General features: G+C 34.0%; 1 protein-coding gene across 1 annotated transcript in view; it reads right to left on the bottom strand.

Moving 5' to 3' along the window:
- Nucleotides 1-2,015: 2,015 nt before the first annotated feature.
- The window catches only part of LOC111026265 (division abnormally delayed protein-like), an 85,615-nt gene continuing 65,163 nt past the window's right edge, over nt 2,016-22,467 (bottom strand). The window contains exons 5-8 of the mRNA XM_022304318.1: nt 6,302-6,567; nt 5,260-5,392; nt 4,215-4,419; nt 2,016-3,574 (exon numbers count right to left, since the gene is read on the bottom strand). Of these exons, the coding sequence (XP_022160010.1) occupies nt 3,405-3,574; nt 4,215-4,419; nt 5,260-5,392; nt 6,302-6,567 (774 nt within the window). The 3' untranslated portion in view covers nt 2,016-3,404. The remainder of the gene's footprint in view (nt 3,575-4,214; nt 4,420-5,259; nt 5,393-6,301; nt 6,568-22,467) is intronic.

Below are 22,467 nucleotides of genomic sequence, written 5' to 3'. Positions count from 1 at the left end.
TTGCAAGGAATTTCACAGTGCGCGGAGAAAGGCCACAGCGGCAGACTTACGGTATGATTTCGGTACCGCTCTGGCCCTTCCCTGGACCATGAAAATTGCACTTCATCCATCTCACGGTCAAAATAATGGTCAGCAGGAAACCCGGAAATCCCGTTGTACATGCAGATGCGTGTTTTATTATGGCCATGTAATATTGTGTCATGTTCATACCTATACTAGAAATTCGATCAAATGCCTTCGAATAAATAATATTATCAATCTGTCGTTCAAACAAATTAGATGATTTCGTCTTTCGAAATGTATTATCGCTAACGAATAATTCTACCGGCTATTATGAACCTAAACTGTAAGAGAATATTGTGTAAAAAATAAAGAAGAAAGAAGTGTATTAATGTACCGCGTTGTTCGGATAAAATGTAGTCGATTAAATTTAGTTGTTGATGATGGTTTTTTTCCGAAATCCTTTTTATCTTTTTCTGTGAACGATTATTATGTCGGGCAGAGACAGCGTTCCGAAAGCCTCGAGTAACCCGGAATCGTTTTTCGAACGCAGTACGAATTATTGTCATTTTCAGTATTATGATAATATTATCACAACTCATGTGTATTAGTATAACACACCCGTATCAATTATGCCCACCCAACTGTAGCGAAGTTTTTTTCATCAAATTGTTCTTTTATAATATAATATTTTTTTATTTTATTTTGAGTGAACATTTTATTATAAACGCGTAAGATAAAATAACTATTTGTTAACAGCGCTTATCAGTGGCCTCCACAGGGGGTACAGGGGTTTTGATCCATCAAAATTGGTGGTGGTTGGCTTTTCAACTGTTAAAGTTGCTGGTGGATTATATTTCATATTGTGTGTTGAACTATATTTTATGTCTTATTAATGTAACAAAAGCGATTAAGACATTTTTTATCCGGTATATTTCATAGGCGGGGTGTGGGTGTACCTACCCCAATATGGTCACTGTTTGTGGAAAACGAGTGTGCTCTGATTAGCAATTAAACGAAATATGAAATCATTTACACTCACTATACACACTTCAACTCTGTTAGAGATCATAATATTATGCATATTACCTATTATATACTTGTGGCTGCAATATTTATAAGTGTACCAATGACAATATTATGCAGTTGTTAATATATGCGTCACCGAGACTCTAGAAATGAAAATAAAAACCTGAAATAGATATTGACCATCGGCCGACGGGGTTAAAGGTGGTCAAATCGGAACAATCGTGGAGTAAAAAAATTCAATCCAAAATCAATCCATTGCTGTAATAATAGTGTCGTCGGGCACACCACAATTCGAGGTATGTCACTGCACGGGCCGAGAGTTTGGCAACGATGTGTAATAATATTTGCTATAATAATAATGTATTCAGTGAGTGAACAATGATAATAACATAATATATGAATTGTGCAGTGTCTTTGGGTTATCGATATTGTCACTCTTGATTGCTGCCGCTACGTGATATTCGCACCTGACTGCAGCTCACTCACTTCGCGTCCGTCGTGCTAGGTACTCGATGATATTATATTATTATTTTCCACTGGCCGCAGGAAAACCAAAATACAAACTCGACTCGTATAATATCATATCAATATTATGTAGGTTGTGTGTATGGTCTAAAAATTGTATTCTTTATTGTATCATATTATATTATAATAATATTATACATATTATAACTATACAGTATATATTTTATTATATTAGCATGAATAAACATTAAAGACAATTTATATAATAATAATTTTTAAATTTGCCTACTTAACTATACAAATCACAGTCGTCAAAATGAAAAAATAAAATAATAATAAAAATAAAATACAACTAAGGCAATACATAAGTGAAAACATTGTAAATAATAATAATAAAAAGTTTCCGCTAATCATTATATAATAATCTTTTTCTCCAACAACTCTCATACAAAACAATACAATTTCCTAACAAATTTATCCAATTCTTCTATATTATATTATTATTGAAATTTATTATTACGTTCAACGTCGAAAAATATAGGAAATTTTATTTTTTATTTAGCAAGCAATTCTCTCACCCGCTGGAAGCCCAATATGAATATCCGATGACGACCACACTCGCGTGCAGTGCCCACAATCCCGTTATCGGTGTCGTAGCGTCTGCTGCATATATATTATGTTGCACATAGCATAAGTGCATTCACACGATATCATATATATTACGTCTCACGGTAAAAAAAAACGCGTTACACAAAAAAACGTGTCTCTGATAATAATAATAATTTAAAAAATAAATGAACAATATCATATATATAATAATAAATATTATGTCGGCTCGTTCTTCCATATACGTTCTTCGAGGGTCGTTATTTTTTTTATTTCCCTCTCTCACTCTCTCTCATTTTTTAAAATCTAAAATCCGATTCCATCTTGAAACGACGACGACAAAATTACGACGGTAATTAATAATGACCTATATATAATATAATATTACCTATGTACTACACATAAGCTACTTTATATTATAGTATTATTATTATTAAATTAATAAATTGTTTACTGTTTGTTCGTGTATTGAAATATTATTTTAGACAATAGTCTACGTACGATGTATTATGGCGTGAAAATCGTGCTCTGGAGTCAGCCTTTTTTGTCATTCTCCGGCTTGACTCATAAAAAAAAATAAAACCATATCGCCATGAGTGAGAAAAGTAAAAATAAGAATTACAAATAAAAAATGTGGAACTAGTGAAAATACAAAATCTTGCTTCGAATAAACGAGCTTAACAATATAATATATATATATAGACAGATTATTACGGATAAGTGTTCAAAACTAAACTAAACGAATATGTACATTGTTTTTTTTTGTTTTATAGTAAGTTTACATTATTTTAAAATATAAATTATTATTATGTATTGCTCGAGAACAACAAATAAACCGTTAAAAGACAAAGTTAAAAATTGGGTTATTTCGTATTAGTATAATAATATAAGCCTAATGGTATATAATATATATATATATAATATTATATTAACGATTGTTATTACAAATTATTGCGCTTGGTTTTCGACAACAAACATATACAAACATATATAGGTTACAGAGAACATTTTACACATAAATAATATCATATGAATACAAATTTTATCAGTCTAAAGGACGTAAAAAAAAAAACAAATATATAATGACGACAAATTAAAAAGTAGTCTCATTTTGGAAAAAAGAAAAGTTTAAAACAATTAAACGATTAATTTGTGTCCAGAAGTGTTATAACTTGTACATATATATATATATTTTCGAAAAGGTACCCTAAAGAAAAGCCGAGTAAATCCAAGAACAAAGTTTTACTTAACAACAATATATAATAATAACTTAACGCGACGAAAACAAAAAATAAAAAGTATGTTCAAAAATATATCCTCGTCTGCAGCTGCTGCAACGCGGGGATGACCATCATGCACACCGTTATCAATAGGGGTGCGTGCAGTCGTGTAGACGGGGCGGCGCCCGACGGTTCGTTGCCGTTCATCACAACGTCCGGTCTCGAATTCGGTCCCGAATTATCAGTCGGTTTGACTGAAAAAAAAATTCAAAAGATTAAAACATTGAATTAAGCGATTATTGTCACGATGCACCCATACAATATAATTATGTGTTATTATTATTGTTGTAACGCACGTGCGAGTTGCCGTTTAAATATTTAACTATCGCTGACGATTACATAATAATAATTGAAGTGCATGAACTTTATTATTTAGTTATTTGTTTAATACAATTTCGTAACATATGATTACTACTGAGCCCTACTGAGAAAACTCGTGTGAGAACCCAAGAGTTCCAAATTCCAACATCAATATTTAATAGGTACATGATAAAATATTATAATCATTTTGCATTGTAAAAATAGAATTATAGAAATAGATTGACAATAATAATGAAAAATTATCAAACATAGTTTACAGTTACAATATTCTTGATGTGTGATTACTATAATGTCAATACTTCTGGAGATCGTAATTATTGCCATTGCGAAATGTGTTTTTAAATCAATTATCGGAAGATTTATTACGTAAGATGGTATTATCTTATTACATAGTTGGGTTGTTTCGAAATGTCAACTAGATTTAGTTATTTGTTTTTCAACAATAACAGCTGTGATAAAACATTATGTATTTATATGCGCATGCGTATTATATTGTGAAAAAACGATACTTACATTGTGAATCGTCGCCGTTGGGTAACTGAGTGGTGATCGGATTTTCGCCGGAACCTTCGCCCGATGAGTAGTCTGCGTTATCGTCGTCGTCGTCCCAGCCGGAGTTACCTCCCCTGCCAGTGCCGCTGCCTTCGCCGGACCCTTCGGCCTCGTCGGCCATGAACGAGTCTGATTGTGGACTCGAACTCAATTGGTTCAATACAGTCTGGAAATCGTTAAGTAAAAGATGAAAAATATGGTTCTTGAATTGCTTGAATTGTAGTAAAGAGAATGTATAGTGGAGAACATTTACGAAAAGGTGGGAGGTGTCGATTTACTTCCCAACTCGAGTTTTATATTGTTGTATCGAAAATATCTTAACAATTATAACAGAGTCGAAACCTTTATACCTATCTATTAACTTCTGTAAAAATGTTTACCAAGTCCCATCTCATATCCGATCAACGCATATAATACGAATCGAAACATAATATGATATATAATATCCAAATGTTATTAATTAAATATTGAAGATCAGACGAAATGCATTAGTAATTACTAGACTGTCACGCGTAAACAATCGGTAATTTTTCGAATTTTTCGAATTTTCTGTTTTTTTTTACCTTTCTACAGGATTATATATTGTTAGTTTCTAGAACCGAACTACCGAAAGAGTTAAAACAAACAATTAATTGTTTGTCTACGTTTCAAGCCCGTGTATATTAATCTTCATTAATTTCTGGCAAGTAAATTCAATATATTATTATATTCTACCCATATTATATGTTAATAATATTACTGCTATATCATGTTGTCCCTCGACACGCTTCCTATACAATATCAGCCGTCCATAAATCACGTTTATTGCTCGGTTAATGATTTTAAACGATCTCTCGTCCGACTAATACGTATATAATACCATTTTCTTCCCACCCCTCTGCGATATAGGTATACGATTTATCCGATCGTCTAAAGAATAACGCGAGAACACTGCATCTCCTATACATCACTATTATATTATATTCTGCACACCAAAGTGAGCACACCAGCATATCACGCTACTCACTTGTCTGATGTGCCTGAGCTTGTCGATGACTTCCGCCTCTTTGTTGTCTTGTGTGTTGATGGAAGCCGTCCAATCGAATTCCGGGTTGTACATTTGAGCGCTCAACAACGGACCGACGACGTTATCCGTATACCTGAGCAACATAAAAATAAAACATCGTTATGAATTGTATATAATAAGTATATATCATCGTGTACGGTGATGATAACTATTGTTTTAATGAATAAATAATAAATCAATAGGCAGATCGATAACGAGCCCGTGTCACGAAGGTCAGGCGAGTCGGTGGAACCGAATTCGGCGATAATAACTATTACTGACAATTGCCGCACGCGCGTCTTGTTTGGGCATACGGTGATAATATATTATTATTTCGTAATATCATCGTATGATGTACCAACTACAGTGGTCAATATAATCGCCGAAGATGGCACGTCTCACCCGAATGTTTGTCTCCATCTTCAAGTGGCTAACACTATAATGTAGACAATTTATGTTTTGCGATTTAGCTTCGTTTAGCTCTGTTAGTTTTAATATTAGTCTGTGTCGGTTATTATTTCACTTAAAGGAAGGTAAAAAAATATTCAACGTTACGGCCTTATAAGACGGAGGTGACACATGTGGGTGGAGACGTTATCTTGACAATTCATGATCTTATTGTATTGTTTATAATATATTATTGAATATAGTTAGGTCCATAAGACTGTCGTACAACAGAAAAAAAGATATCACGTGGCAATAATATATGGCAAATTGGCAACAAATATAATGATAATAATCAGAGTCGGGCAGTACACTGACCCATGGAGTATAAAAAATATGTATATTAGTCCAAAAGAGGGGGGCCGTGGGGGCTGCAGTCCACCTGAAAATATCAGGAAAATTTAAAAATGCTTTTAGTGTTCTGTAAACGTATTAGTCGTATTACCATACTAAGTTCACGGAACACTAAGATAAGTTTTGAATTTTTCTGCAATTTCTAGATTTGCTACAGCACCCTTAGTTCCTGCGCTGACTACGCCACTGTTGTAAATACACTCACTCTCCAACCGCTCGTCCGTTCCAGCAGTCCGTCGTCGTGTAGTTTGTGCACATGGACCGTGCCATGTCCGAGAACAGTCCCCGGACCCTAACCGCGGTTTCCGGGTCGGAGAACTTGGTCAACTTGGATGTAAGCAGCGCGGTGCTAAGGTCCTCTTCCTCGACGTTCCACACTTCCTGGCTCTCCGGCGTCTTGGCCACGCCCGACGACGAAACTGTAGCCGGGGCTTGAGTGTTCCACCTCGCAGGACCGCAGAAGTATTTCACCTGTAATCAAATATGACTGTTGAATAATTGTTTTTTATTGGACCTCCCTAGATACTAGTGGACCATTGAACATAATATTATATTATATACCTTTTAAAGAATAACATAATATTTTACGATGAGATGAGTTAACTCGTTAAAACAAAGTTCGTTCTACGTTGCAGAAATAACAATTACATTTTCATTGATGATGATACTCCGACTAAACATTTATTTTTATAATAAAATACAAAACACGCAATATATTTATGAGGTCGTTCATAGTTTTTGATTATTTTGTTTCTATACGAATTAATTTCATTATTATTATATAAATTAATGAAAATCTATTCAAATAATGCAAAACGATGGTTTTTTTTAACATATAGGTAATATATTATATTAACCAACTAGAATATAGCAGCAAACAATACTAAACAAATTACGATATTAACGTTTGAATAAAATTCACTGTTATGGTTGGCATTAAAAATATTTAACACGTAAACGTCGTAAACGCGTTTAAATAGGTATTAACTATTGCAATAAGTTAGTTAACAAAAAATATAATATTAATTGAAAATTGATTTTTGTGTGAAAGGAGTAACAAACAATCGATTACAAAACCTACTAATTTTGATTTGCACACACCACGAAGAGTAAATGTCTATAATACATCTATGTATACAATAAAATTGAAGGGAACACCTTTTAAAAGTCATATTACACGTTCGCTATCCAACCTTATTATCAGGCGTAATCAGGAAGGTGGATGAAGCGGCAGAGGACCTGCCACTCGTGAAGCATATTTCAAAGGTCCTTAAAAAACGCCTTGTCAAATGCCCTAATAATATTGCACATAAGTATATGTGCACCGTTGTAATGTATAATATTGCTAGTGATAAAATTATAATGTTCAAGTGACTTAAAGCAGGTATTTAAAAAAAAAAAGCATCTACCTCAAATGCGCCTGAAACAAAATCTTGTCGTAAAAATGTTGTATTGATTTCGTGATGAAATCGGTTGGAGTTCTTCGTTTACAATATACGGCACTAAACGCTATATTATATTAAATCGGTTTGTTTAATGGTACGATATACCTACGTAGTATATCGTATTATATATTATACCCTATCGAACGGCGTCCGATATAAGTTTCGATTATAGATTGTTATTAGTATAATATAAACATTAAGTCTCCACGATGATTATACCGGAATCTTGGGTCTTATAATACATGTATCTGTCATGGTCGGGGGAGGAGGAGAAAGACAGAAGAGAGAGAGAGAGAGAGAGAGAGAGAGAGAGAGAGAGAGAGAGAGCGAGACAGAGAGCCCGGGGCAAAGTTTTGGACACACCGCGAGAACTTTTTGTTTTAGAACATATATACCTATTGTTTAGTCATCGCGTGTACACACACACGCGCGCTTATTCCTCATACTCACACGCACACACACGCACACACACACACACACACACACACACATATATATGTATTATTATACTTGGCTTTTCGGCCGGCCGGTATAACAATGCGCTCGCGATCAGAGCATGCACAATTGAATCGTGTGTGTACCCACATGACGATTATTGGGCTCGCGGCGTTAAAGATATACGTGATGTATTATATGTGTGCATACAGGGTGATTCACCTGCAGCACGCTCACCCCCCGTTTTTTACTTTGTTAATAAATGTCCAGAATTTGTAAGTAGATGCCAGCTATGTATATATTATACAGGGCAATATATGGGGCAAACTGGGCGCCTTTATTACGTTTCATCGACCGTATTAAATCACTGCGCGAGTTCGTATGACTAATTGAATAGCCGATATCATAGCCAACGTGTACCCACTGAACACAGTTTTATTTGCATAATTTAGTTTCTTTACTGCGTTACAGATTTATAACTATACATTTAGCTCAGTGAAAACGGCCATTGGACAATATGCAAAATTAAATTGAAATATGGTAACATGTAAAGTCATATTTTATTTTCATATCATAGATGTAATAATTAAGTAAACATTAATTTAAATATATATTAGGTACATTTTAACATTTAAGATTTTTATTATTTTTATAATTGACAAAATATATGTAACAAACAACAAACATTAAGACGTATTTGAGTCCAATAACATTAACGTCAATATCACAAATTTGCATTTATTATAAGCCATGAATATCGATAAGTAATAATAAATTGGGAACTTACTCCTTTCCAATTTTAGTCATTATAATACAATTTTAAAAATAATTAGCCAGTATTTCACACTTGACTAGGCGAGATGAAAGTGAAACAAAAATAAATAAATACAATAATAACACTATTTCAGTCTTAAAATTAACGAAAGTTGTTTGAGAAACCTCTTTTAAAATTAATCTTCCCCTCACATTTTCAGTCGGTTTTGGTAAAATAATGAAAACGTTTTCACTTTTAATTCTAAAAATATCTTCTACAGTTGGCCAAATAAATAATAAAGTTTTAGGTTAAAACAATTTAGGGTATTTAGACATATATTTTTTCATGACTATGACGTCATACCGCGCTGAATAAAATACACCGACTAGCGACATAATATACTTAAGGATCAAATGTCCAAGTACATCAATTTTATAAACCAATTAAGGTCTTATACTCTTATGAGTTATAGAGTATAATATCCTGTTGCGATACAAACTCCTTTTTACGAATGAGGAACACCCGTTTTTCTTGTAAATCGTTAATCTGAAGTTAAATTGTAAAACTTTTGGAAAATGTCGCGGAAAAATAATTATTTATAAACGAAATCTAGATGATGAGAAAATCTTAACTAAATTTCCAGTTTGTGTATTCAAAGTTGACTTTTAATTTTTGGGGAAAAAAATGTACGAATTGGGATGGACCGTGGCGATATTAAAAAATATCATATTTCGTTTGTCAGACATCGTGAACAACGCCTAAAAATTCGCCACTGACCACGCGCTGCAGCGTAGAATACTGTAATTTATATTATATTTATTGTGCGATATATATAATAATAAAACACTATTATTGTTTTTGTCGTTTGGTCGGTTACAAAACGGGGAAAGCGTACTGCAGCGGTGTTTTTCGTCTGACGTATTAATAATTATACACGAAAACGATTTATTTCAACAATATTGTTTTAACACAAAGGGCGGGCTTTTTCCGTTTTTCCGGGACGGCCGTGCGGGAAAACACCGCCGCGCTTTTCGTACGCAGTTTACCGCAATTTTGCATTATTCATCGAGTCATGCACGTTGTCCTGTGAGCTATATTATGTAATTATAATATCGTACGCGCGTATTATATTGACACAGACAGACGTGGCGATAAAACAATATTTATCCGCATAACGTCATCTGCTCCCATTGCTATACAATGTTATCTCTGTCTTTCTCTAGCCCTCCCTCAATTTATGTATAATATTCTGATATTAAATTTCTCGCAATTAAAATATTATTCCGTCCGTTCACACAGTTTCGGCGCATTTGTGCCGTACGGCGAGGAAACGACGGCATACACTGATGAATGATGACGATGTTGTGTGTGTATATAGGTACAATAATGGCACAATCGCGGTCGTCGTGTTGTTGTTATATTATTATCATCATCGTTGCCGTCGCGAAATTCTTTCGCTGTACAAACACACTCGCACAGTCGTAATGTATATTAAACGTATTATGTATGCGATTGTATTCTCTTCCCGTCGGTTGTCGGTGTTTGCGATGCGATTCTCCGTGACCACCCGACCGGAACAGGGCTACATCCGTTGTCTCTCCCAAACGTTTTCTCGTCAAACCCATCATATTTTTGACCCGCGGGAGCGCAGCAATTATAAACACATCGGTGGCAAAAACATGTTCTTCTGGGCGAGGTCCTGAAACTGTCTGTACCTATTGCCACCTGCACGGCTTATAAGCTCTCTCTTATATATAATAGTTGTAGGTATTTCGACGGAAGTTGAGGTGACTTTCAGTCACTATCGCAAAACGTGTTGGCATTTTTACAGCTTTTTTACGTTTATAGGTCGCATATATGTATATCGATAGTTGAGACGTACTATACGTTGTATACGTGTAAAATCGGTTTTGTCGTATTATATAGTTGTGTACTATAATATTGCATAACACATTTTATCGTACGTAATAACGCATAATATTATTATATTAATCGATTGTCAGAGTAATTTATTCAATAGTATGACACTATTTCACTATTATTATTATTTGGTTTTTTACGTTTCCTCCCCACACTCTCTCAACCACGCGTTATAACCTTCGCCACCGGTCGGTAAATAATAATAATATAATGGGTTGTGATTAGGTTTTTAACAAGCGTCACGAGCAAAATGAAACGGCGTCGAAATTGTTTTATTTACGCGTACGTGACTGTTGCAGCAGCATAATACGATACCTGTAATATACCTACAACTACCGTGGTCGAGGCGATAAATCTAAGAATTTATCGCCGCTCGTCGGCCGCGAAATCATTTCGGTCGTTGTTGTACACGCAGGGGCAGCGATAAATGAGAGCGAAGAGTGCACGCTACGGACACGACCAGTTGCAGTCGCACGTTTTCTCGGATTGTGTTTGCAGCTCAACGGTTGTAATGTTTCGAGTGCATAAATTATTAATAATATTAAAAACACGACGACAGTATGCAAAAAAAATTTAAAAAAACAGTAAAAAAAGAAACAATTAAATGTTTTGACCAACAGACTAATAATATAAACTATACTATCGGCTGATTCGGCTGTATACTTTCGCTGTACGATTTTGAATATATTTTTATGGTTGTGGCGACAAGTATAATATTATATTATTCGCAGTGTCATAATTTAACGGTGTGATGGGTGCACTCCTTGCCTAGACCCAACATTTTCATATTGCACTCGCTCATATTTTCGATTTACCATTCATTCGATATAGTCGCATAATATGTATTTATATTGATTTATAGTGTTACTAGTTTCAACCACGTAACTAACTTAAACAAAAATATAAACGTAATAATACATTTTTATATAATTAATTTTAATTTGTAGTTACCTATACAATTTTATAAAGTATCTATTCATTAGTTTTAAAAAAGAACTAATTTTTATATTAATGTCTATACAATTATAAAAAATTAACATATTTTAATAATAAGCTATATGTACTTATGTGTAATTCCACTAATTATTTTTATAAAAACAATAAGCTTTAGATATTTTTGACCATCGACTGATGTTCGTTGATAAATAAATTTTATGTAAATGGTCGGAACGAGTGCATTTCAACTATTGCCTTTCTTTTTCCGAGTGCAATTTAACAAAAAGAAGTGCAAATTAAACTTTTGGCTTACTCATCGGGGTGAGTCACCCGATGGGGATAATCCTCTCCGCACATAAAGCCTTTTTTTCCGGTAAGTATTATCATTTTGTAAGTCATAAAGGTATTCCATATCGTAATAAAAAAAAAATGATTATGTTGGGATTCATGCAGAAGACGTAAAAGTAATAACCTATTGGTAAACAAAAACTAAAAATGCAGTTTTAATTTTATTCATGTTAGACCTATAGGTATAGAAGTTAAAACTTAAATGCAATAATGCAGAACCATATATTTTATTGTAATTATTTTTTTTATTCAAATCGTACCTATATTACAACAGGTGTTATATAATGTAGTAATTGTATCCCTAAAAAGTTATAATTTTTCTCGAACAGCGGAAAAAATACTTGTTTATGCAATATGCATACATTAATGTTGTAAATATTTAGATAGACGCCGTATAACTACTGCAGAAAGTTCTACATTTTGTAGGGATTATTTTAGAAGGTGACAGGGTGTCGTGAGAGAAACTGGATTGTACTTTATTTCGTAAAGACAATTCATAAGCCCAAGAACAACTACACATTCCTACAATGACTTTACCGACGAGCGCATAATGACGTATACATCGTATAGGTTTAGTAAGTATATAGTGTATGGGTATGCGTGAGATATATTAATTTTCTTATAATTAAACTGTAAATACCCGCGGTGCAGACACTTTTCACTAAATAACACACACACACACACACACACACAGAATATAATATATTATATATAAATAAAATATAAAATGAGCTCGAGCACGTGTGTTTGTGTGTGTGTGTACAAGACGAGGAATGCGATAAAACATAATATAAATTATAATAATATCGTACACACACATATATATATATATATATATATTGGTACCTACATTGTATATAATGTATGCGTGGCCTATAGATCACGGAGGGAAGATTGCGTAGCGTGGGAGGCCGGAGAAGAACGGCGGCGGCGGCGTATACACCATATACCGAGAGAATATTATCGTATATACCTGTGTAGGTACCTCTATATTTACAATATAATATATATTATAAAAATACGTAATATGTAGGTACGTTGACGATCATTGTGTGCCGTAGTTCTTTGACGGTCGCGAGCAGGCGCGCGGATTCCGTACCGATGACTCTTCTCATTCTTCTCGGTCTCCTTCGATGCATGTATATATATATATTTATTATATTATATACACTACTATTCCGTCCGTTCCTCTTCTTCTTCTTCTTATTATTATTATTCTCCTTTTCCTTCTCCTCCGACTCCTACTTCTCCTTTTTAACTTTTCCACAGACCAGTGCCGCGGCGGCGCTGAAGTATATATAGGTATAATAATAATAATAAGCGTGAGTATGCGAAGCGGCGGCAACGGCGGTGGCGGTGGTTGCGCATGTGTAAACGAGGGGAGGTGAAGTAGAAGGAAGAGGGGAAAAATACCTCGTGACTGTAAAAGAAACAATGAAACGCGAGAGACGAGGGGGGAGGAGATTATTAAAAAAAAAAAATAATAATAAAAAAGTATAAAAAAATAAAAAACGGATAACAATGAAACGGACGGGGTCTCCGACATGTCTGAACTGGTCTTCAGCGGCGGCAGCGGCATACACACGCGGGCCGACTGAAGACGTTGTTGTCGCCTTCGGGCTGCGACTGTGACGACGTCGAGACGGCGAGGTGTAGAGAGAGACGGTGAGAGGCCGAGTGAGGGAGAGAGGTGGACAATTTAGGGCGCCGCCGCCGTTTGATAATGAAAAAATATATATATTATATTATTATTATTCTCAATGAACCGCGTACGCGCGGCGATGCGCAGACGACCGCGACAGGCCCGCGTTTCTCACGGCAATAACCAACACCTATGTATATACCTGTAATTATTCGATTTGTTTTTTCCTCCAAATCATTGTTAGTAACTCGGCTTCGGCGTCCTTTATATTAAAATGTGAACGATTTTTTGATTTACCTATACTCTATAGTTGCGTAGTCACCGATCTACCGGCGGTCGACAACGATAATTAGCATAATATTTCGATGTGCATCGACGCCTTCCAAAACGACAAAAGCTGAGAGACAAATAGTCTCTTGAATTATGAAATTTTTAGTTGCTGTCACTACAGTCGTGTCACGCGCACATCTGGGTAAGATTAGCTGATCAGCTGATTGCACTCACGTCCTATTGCGGTGCAAACGAAACGTTTTGCTTATTTCTTGCGCATTAAAGCAGTCGAGATGAGAGTGTTTCGCAAAGTTTGAATAAAGTTTTTCCCCACATTTTCCACGAAAAAATTAATACATTCAAATAACACCCCACCCGCGCCGCGCCCCAGAGGTGCAGTAATGCGAGTGTGCCGAGCGATCAAATACCTACAATAAATGAGTGATAAATAACACCGCGGCGGATGTTTATGTAAGTATGACTTATTATATCATTGTTAGACACACACACACACACACACACACACGTGCATGTATAAAATGATGCGAACAATGTAAACGGAATTCTTCGAATGCGTTGCAACAATAAAATAAAACAATATTATTATGTTGCGAGCGGACAAATTACTTTCTTACTTACGCAGAACCAATTTCCTAAGAAAAAAAAATAAGACTCGAATAAGACGAAAAAAGTTTTCTCGGAGTATTTATATTGAAAGATAAAAACCGTACTTGACATTGATTTAGGTTCTCGTTCACAACATTAAGTCCGTATCCCACACATTTATCGAGTGTTTTCGCCGTATAATATAATAATTGGACACATTTAAGCAGGACTACATTATGCGACTTCTGCATCACGCAAGTATTGGGCACTTACTACCAGGGGCGTATTTAGAAGTACTGTTACTACTGTACGTTTCCGACAATCGATTCGATAAAATTCGATTCCAGAACACGATGACACTTTCCGTGATTTAAAGGCAATGCCAGAGCACGGAGTCGAGTAGGGTACGTACAAAGATAAATTGTGTCTGATTCACTATTATATAACATATTATTAAGGTTAGGTTAGTACATTTCATATAAATGTATAATATTATAAGGACACACGGTCGATAATGTTGATCATGTATACATAATATTATATACAGGATGATTGCGAAGCATGCTCGTCCCATTTTTCCGCTTTAACGATGGATGTATATAAACTAAGATTTTTTCCAAATTTTCAAGTATGTAAGTCGTAATTATATAGAAAATAAATACTTATAGATTTTCATTAAGATTGTCCTGTGGTATAAATAATATTACGGAGCTGAAATGATTCGAAAATTATAGTTGTCAGTTATAGTAGTTTTAGTAGATAACATTTCAAAATGTTCAACCATTGTCTGAGTATACCTAACACATAAGCACTAGATTAAGTAAAACAGCTATTTCATAGCTTAGTAAAACCATTTTTAAGCACTATGGTATATCCTTAGTATAGACATTTTAACAGCTCAGATACTCTTTCAAATTTGTATTTAAAAATTATCCGTTTAACAATTTACAATGGTCAGTTGTCATTAAAAAATAAATAAATTTGTACTGTCGCCGGATAAAATCCTCATTAAATCATATAAAAAAACTCAATACCTAGTACCTACCTATTTGAAAATAATACATTCCTTGAGTATATTTAACGAATTCAAAAATCAGAATTTGACTAAGCTCATTGGAAAAATGGCGGTGTCACGCATAGGTGAATCACCCTGTATTGTGTCATGTTCGCCGTTAAAATGTTTCTACACATCTACTGAACTCGATATCGACGTTAAAGATATTCCAAAGCCTACAGCTATGTATTATATAAAATACACTCATGAGTGTTGATGGTTCAATTAATCCATATTACACGCGTTGTATAATTGTAGATATTTGTATTATATATTATATTATTATAATGTTTTCGTCTTATAAATAAACATTAATTATTACTAACGAATTGCACGACGAATGCGATTATGAAAATAATAATATGCACGCGATGTGTCCATAAAACATTCACGCACGGGTGTCATTAAAATGGGAATTTAAATATATGTGAATTAAGTATATGCACTTTAAGACTTATTGCGAGCGTATGATAATATACACGAGATTTTTTATTTTGTTTTCCTTCGAACGTAACCATCTCGCTCATTGTAGTTGTGGCTCCCTTCGGTCAATACAAACCACTCGTGGAACCGATGCAATTGACATTTTACCCAAACACAATTTACATTTAATTCTCGAATTAATCATTCAGCGTGCTTTTTTTGTTGTTAAATTAACCTTGGTAAGAGATTTCAGTGCTATACACGACAACAAAAACAAAAAAACCATAAAAAATTGGTATTTCTTAACCGCAATTTGACCGTATAATAACCGCGTTGCATAAATAAACGACATCTTGTCTTGTTATTTTTTTAACGCTACCTTGCAGCTATACGACGTGGAGGGATCTCGTCCTCAAGCCGAATAAAATACCTGAATAACGACGGATGCAAATTAAAACTACATACGTATACGTATGTAGGTACCGAATTTAAACGGGAAAAAGGCGTTTAATTTCCAAATCGAGTTATCACCGCTCGGACCACTGAAAATGTTGAATTTCAAAACACGTTCTGACCATCATCGACACACACAATATACCTATTTATGTGTATACATATTATGTTATGTATGTGCGCTTATTATTTGTTATTATACGAAATCCTTGCAGCGTATATAATATTATAATAACTCACGCATGCATAATATTATTATCATTATCCATTATTGTTATTATTGTTATTATTATTATTATTAGTTATTACGTATTGCAAGACGCAGGTACCTATATATAAGCAATTTATTATTGAACGACAATGATATTTTGTTGCACACAAATTACCGATGACGATGTTATCCGTACGTGCACGTATATATACGGAGTGATCCATTTAACGTATAAGACACTTTTTATTTCAGAAAATATGTAACGGGTTTGAAAATATATCGTTTACATAATTTTAATGTATTATTACAAAACAACGTCATTGAAAAAAATTATATTTTTCATTTTTATTAAGTTTTTTAATCTTTTTAGTGACAATATACATTTTTGAAACTATTAGTATTATTACTATTACTATTACTTTCATATTCCTACGCAGAATATTATACGAAGTAGTTAGATCTACTATAAAATCTAATTTTGGACAAGTAGTTGATAAGTTGATTAGTTAAAAGGTATAACTTTGTAAGTATATAAAGCTTAGACATCCTGAGTAGTTTTTTGACCCCCGACATTTTGAGGGTAATAATGCACCACTTAATAATTTAAAGAATAATAACAATAAAAATAGAAATATTTTTTTAGAAAAATGTTGTTTTCTAAGAACTTAAAATTATGTAAAAGAATATTTTTAAGAACGTTAATAGTTTTTGAAAATATAATAAGTGTCTTAAGTAATGTGGATCACCCTGTATAGTATGATGTGTATTATGGTGAGCCGTAAAAATGTTATCACAGAATACACCAAACAAATCAAATCTGATTTGATTTGATTTTCGTTTATAAAGTCAATGAAATATAATATTCGCTTTCAGTTCTGCATGACTGCAGGGCGCATATTACATATAATATATATAATTTACTTTTTATCAAATGATTTACATGATACACCATAATTTTGCTTCAAATCTCGGAATCAGTGAATTACAAATGTATAAACATCGAATATAATATTTTATAGTTACTACCTAATTCTGAACAGTGGTACGATTGAAAGAATTGTGTTTTTATTATCCATCTCGAAAAAAAAACGTGAAGGCACTATTACCAACAATATATCGCGTGGCACAATATTATAATATATACTGCAATACGCACATTTCGCACGCAAGTAGAAAATGTGATGTTGTATAGTAATATTATATTGAGTGTGCGTCGATATTTTCATTCGATTTTCGCGCGACATTCAGGGTTATCGATAACATATTTTGACTCATATGATACGATTTCTACAATATCGTACGAATATTATGATAGGTATACACACTCGACCGAACACGTAGGCGTTGCAGGATTTACGAGGTCGTTGTTTTCCATTTCTCGAATAAACCACTCCGCGGGATGATCGTAAATCAAAACGCGGTTTTTGACGAAACGAGTGGGTCGTATCGAACTTTTGGGGTGTGTCGCGTACGTCACTTCAGGCTGTGCCGGCGTATCGCACTCTTTCTCTCTCTCTCTCCCTCACTCTCTCTCTCTCTCGCTCACTCTTTAGTCTCTCTACACACATCATACACACATATACACGCATATTGTATACTTAAATAAATATTATGCTGTGTAGGTATTTTATGCATGCTCACTATTATTATATTGGCCGTGGTCGACTTGACACGTATTCATTATACCTATATATGTATATATATTATTTTATGCGCTAACGTTTGGGTAAATAATATTACGTATTATCATCGTATTTCGTTAAACTTTAACACCGTACACGAGCTGAGTATAATACCTCCCAGTAACCTATAAAGGCGCAGATCGATATGTATTATGTTATTATTTGTTCCGTGACGACCGTGCTGTCGCCTACACTCGTCCGTTCAAGCGTGTATCTCTGTTGCCAAAAACTTAATCAAAGGAAAACGCCCGGCGACAAGCGTTACTCTAATTGTCACTTATTGTTCGGGAAACGCCAACATGGAATAAAAAGAAAACGGACGCCTCCCTGCACCTCCCCGCCGGCGGTGCTGTATAACTCACAGTTCGCTCGGCGACGATAATCAAACTAAAAGAATTGGGTCTTGAAAATAAATAAATGATCGACACATCACAACGATTGCGATTGTTCCTTTTTACGACCGCCATTTCAAATAAAAGTGAATAAAATACATTTTTATAAATCCTAAAATGATTGTCAAAAGAACCGTTCCGATATATTTTATGGACATACTTATATATTATTGCAGTCGATTCAATAGTTTACAACTATAGATAAGACTTATCCTAAATCTTTTGGTCATACACAATAAATAGAATTTGCAATCAATTATCGTAATTTGTTAGTAGATGTATATTTTCAACTAAAGTCAGCATTAAATCTACCATCCACAAGTATATAATATTATTATCATCACCATTGTTGAGGATGTAATTATCACAAATTTGCAATTAATCATTGACTCGATTCTAAATAGTCGTCTTATCAATAATTTAAATAAACTTATATAGGTTAGAAACAGTAAGTAGGTATAATAATACGTTGAAACGAAATATAACTATTCCTAATTACATAGTACCTATATGTACTTACTACATTATACTAGGCGAAACTATTTCTAAAAGTATTTTAATTCATTTTTCAATAGAACAACTGCCTCACATTATACAGTTCCCAGGTTTCTATTATACTAGAATACTAGCAGTACCTATAAAATATATGTACCAACTAGATTTCTAATATACCTTCTAGACTCCTATAAATCAATAATAATATGCACATTTTACGAAATTTATATATTATGTGTATATATTGTTAACAATTTATCGGTTTTAATTAATAACTCTTCAATGTTAATTATTATTCTACTGTAATTAATTACTCCCACGTCCGGTCATACGATTTATAACTGGCTAAAATAATGGTCATATAGTTTAATTAACAGTTTGTCTATTATTTCGCAGTATTAATTGTCCCTCGTGCCAAGGTAATAATTTATTTTTAAAAGCTGCAGTGGTATAGCCCTATAGGTACAACCATTTGTCGTGTAATGTCAATTATACATTCGATCAACACTCAACTAAATTAAAACGTTATCGAAATCAATGCACTGCCTATCAGTATGTATGATTATTACTGTCGTTTTGTGTGGCTAATACGAATGAAAAAAAAATTTAAAACTGCGAACGTTTAATAATATAATATAATAATAATATATGTTACGCTGTCCCTAAATTCAGTCGTCGTGCAACGGATGTTTGTTTAGCGCGGGGTTATTATACTGAGTGTGTGTTAAACAGATTAGTGTCATCGTGTGTAAAAAACAAGTAACGAATTAGCAAAAAAAAAAAAAATACCACGCTCGGACCCTTCGCTGGTCGGAAACAGTATAATAATAATATAATATGTACGCAAATAATAATTATTATACATACAAGGCGCAAACTCGTGCGTTATAGATATCGTATAGGAAATGAAACCAGCGTTTCGGTTCAAAGACATTGCAGTAGTGAATTTCGTATAAAAAATTTGTAGCAATAACAATAATGTTGTAAGCCACGCAAAATCTCAAAATCTTTATCGTAATCATTATTTCTGAAGTTTTGTGGTTTTTATTTTGTAATATTTTTTTATCGTTGTATTAATGTATAATATGTATACCTTTTTTTTTTCTTTTGAGTTTGCCGATTATAATAATAAATAGTCAGCGTATAATATTATAATAATAATGATGTTCACACTACAAGTCACAACATCATAAAACTGTCATTATATTGTACCTATATACATACACGTTTTTTAGAGAACACAACAAAATACTTTGAAATTTTCAAATTAATAAAAAAAAATAAACCGGAAAAACCTCGGCCAATGTGTATGGTGGAATAACAGCTAATACTACTCGATATTATATATGTAGTAAATAAATATAATAAACAGGTACCGTTTGCTAGAAACCGTTAGGACGCACTAACACAATCGGATGTATTTGAAATTCCCTTCCTCAATTTTGTACGTTCGTTTACGTGTACTCGCCGTACTTAGACATGACATTAACGAATAAATCATTTTTCTGTTATTGCACAACCATAATGAGAATTCCGAGCAATTATACTCAATTTGAAAAAAATATTCCCGGGAAAGATAATCATAATTTGCACTGTAAATTATATGTGCGTCTCTGTCGATACTTTACCGACATAAACGTAGGATGTCCAATTAAGAGTCCAATCTGCACTTTATCGAGGAGACTGTATAGTTCACCTATTTATACTGGGCTGTTTCATAAGTGTGCATACTGCAACTCGATACATTGCACATATTTTTACATTTTTAATAAAATAATAAAGTATTAAAAATGTTTTATTTATTATTATTTTTTATAGCAGTCTCTAATCTGAAATAATCATGTTACAAATTATAATTTAAACGCATAAAAACGACCGCATACAGTTTCCAAATCTATGTGTTTACATCGCGCATAATTCAACTTTTATTCGCTTACCAAAAAGCGATAGACTCATATTATAGGTAATAATATTATGTATGCAGACGTGCAGCATTCACGATGTTATCGGTGCATAGCGATCGTTTGTGTAATTGTGTTTACCTATTTCATTATCTAGGTTTCGTGTTACAGACACGAATATTATTATTTTGTGAAAAAAATCTCATTCATTCGTACAACCGTATTATTACAATATCGTACGGTGTGAAATACCATCCTCTGAATAACTATAATATAAAGAAATCGTATACGTATATAGGAATATTTGTCTCCGCCAAACATCGAGTGATCGAGTTTCCACTCGCGTGCCAAATAATGGCAAATATTATTCATCTCGATTCGTCAAAATGTGTGTTGCGGAAGAGTACAAATGACCTGATCCATCACGATGGTGTGTAATAATATTATTACATCGTTTCGAGCAACCTTTAAGGTGAGTTTCAACTGCATAGTATATACGCATTCACGTGTGTATTGATTAATAATCCTTTACCGTGATTAGTTGATATACGTATTTCGTGGTGACCTTTGCATATACCATTATGTTACCGTTTAGTGTTTATTATACGTTCATACCACACCGCGAACCACTTTACCATATTATGTTGTTGGAACTATAGTTCAACGGTTTCGTGTACACTGTGGTATAAACCAAAATGGTATACGTGTTATAATATCATCGGTTTTTCAACCATGATGTTTAAAGCCCAATGTCAACCAATATGAAACGCGCGTTAAAATTTCGAGTGGACGTCAATAATATTCGAATACGTGATCGCATATTATACATTTGCAGCCTATAATAGCATAGAAACCCGCCTTAAATATATCGCATGGAATTGGAGAATATCGCGGTTATCGCGGTATCGGGTAACATAATATTATACGCACATAATATTATAACATACAGGTATACACGCTTCGAATCGTCTGGTCGACCGACCAAAACCTACGACAACACACACTGCAATAATAATAACACTGACTCTCATTTTTTTTTCTCCCCGGCCGAAACCCACGCGGTGTTTGTTTAGTCTCCCCGGCGCAGCCCGGTTTCCGACCTATGCGCACGTATTGTATACAAACACACTCGCACGTTCGTCGGGACAGGAGCACAATAATACTATAACTTCTACTACTTCGCGTACCTCTATATATATACGATCATATATAATATATATATATTGTACTCGGACTGGGGGGTAGAGACTGAGCGAAACGTAAAACTGCGACGAGAGCGTATATAAAAAAAAAAAAAATCGGTTTATTGTGGTTCGGTAAAAAACTAGTCGCATATACACCGGGTAGACGCCTTTGTCGCGCGGACGGACGCGCACCGCACCGAACGAATGCGAGTTGACAAGG

This window comes from Myzus persicae, unplaced genomic scaffold (genome assembly GCF_001856785.1).
Source record: "Myzus persicae strain clone G006 unplaced genomic scaffold, MPER_G0061.0, whole genome shotgun sequence".
NCBI classification, from domain to species: domain Eukaryota; kingdom Metazoa; phylum Arthropoda; class Insecta; order Hemiptera; family Aphididae; genus Myzus; species Myzus persicae.
Note: the sequence above shows the minus strand (reverse complement) of the source record. Positions and strands in the feature narration are given on the sequence as shown.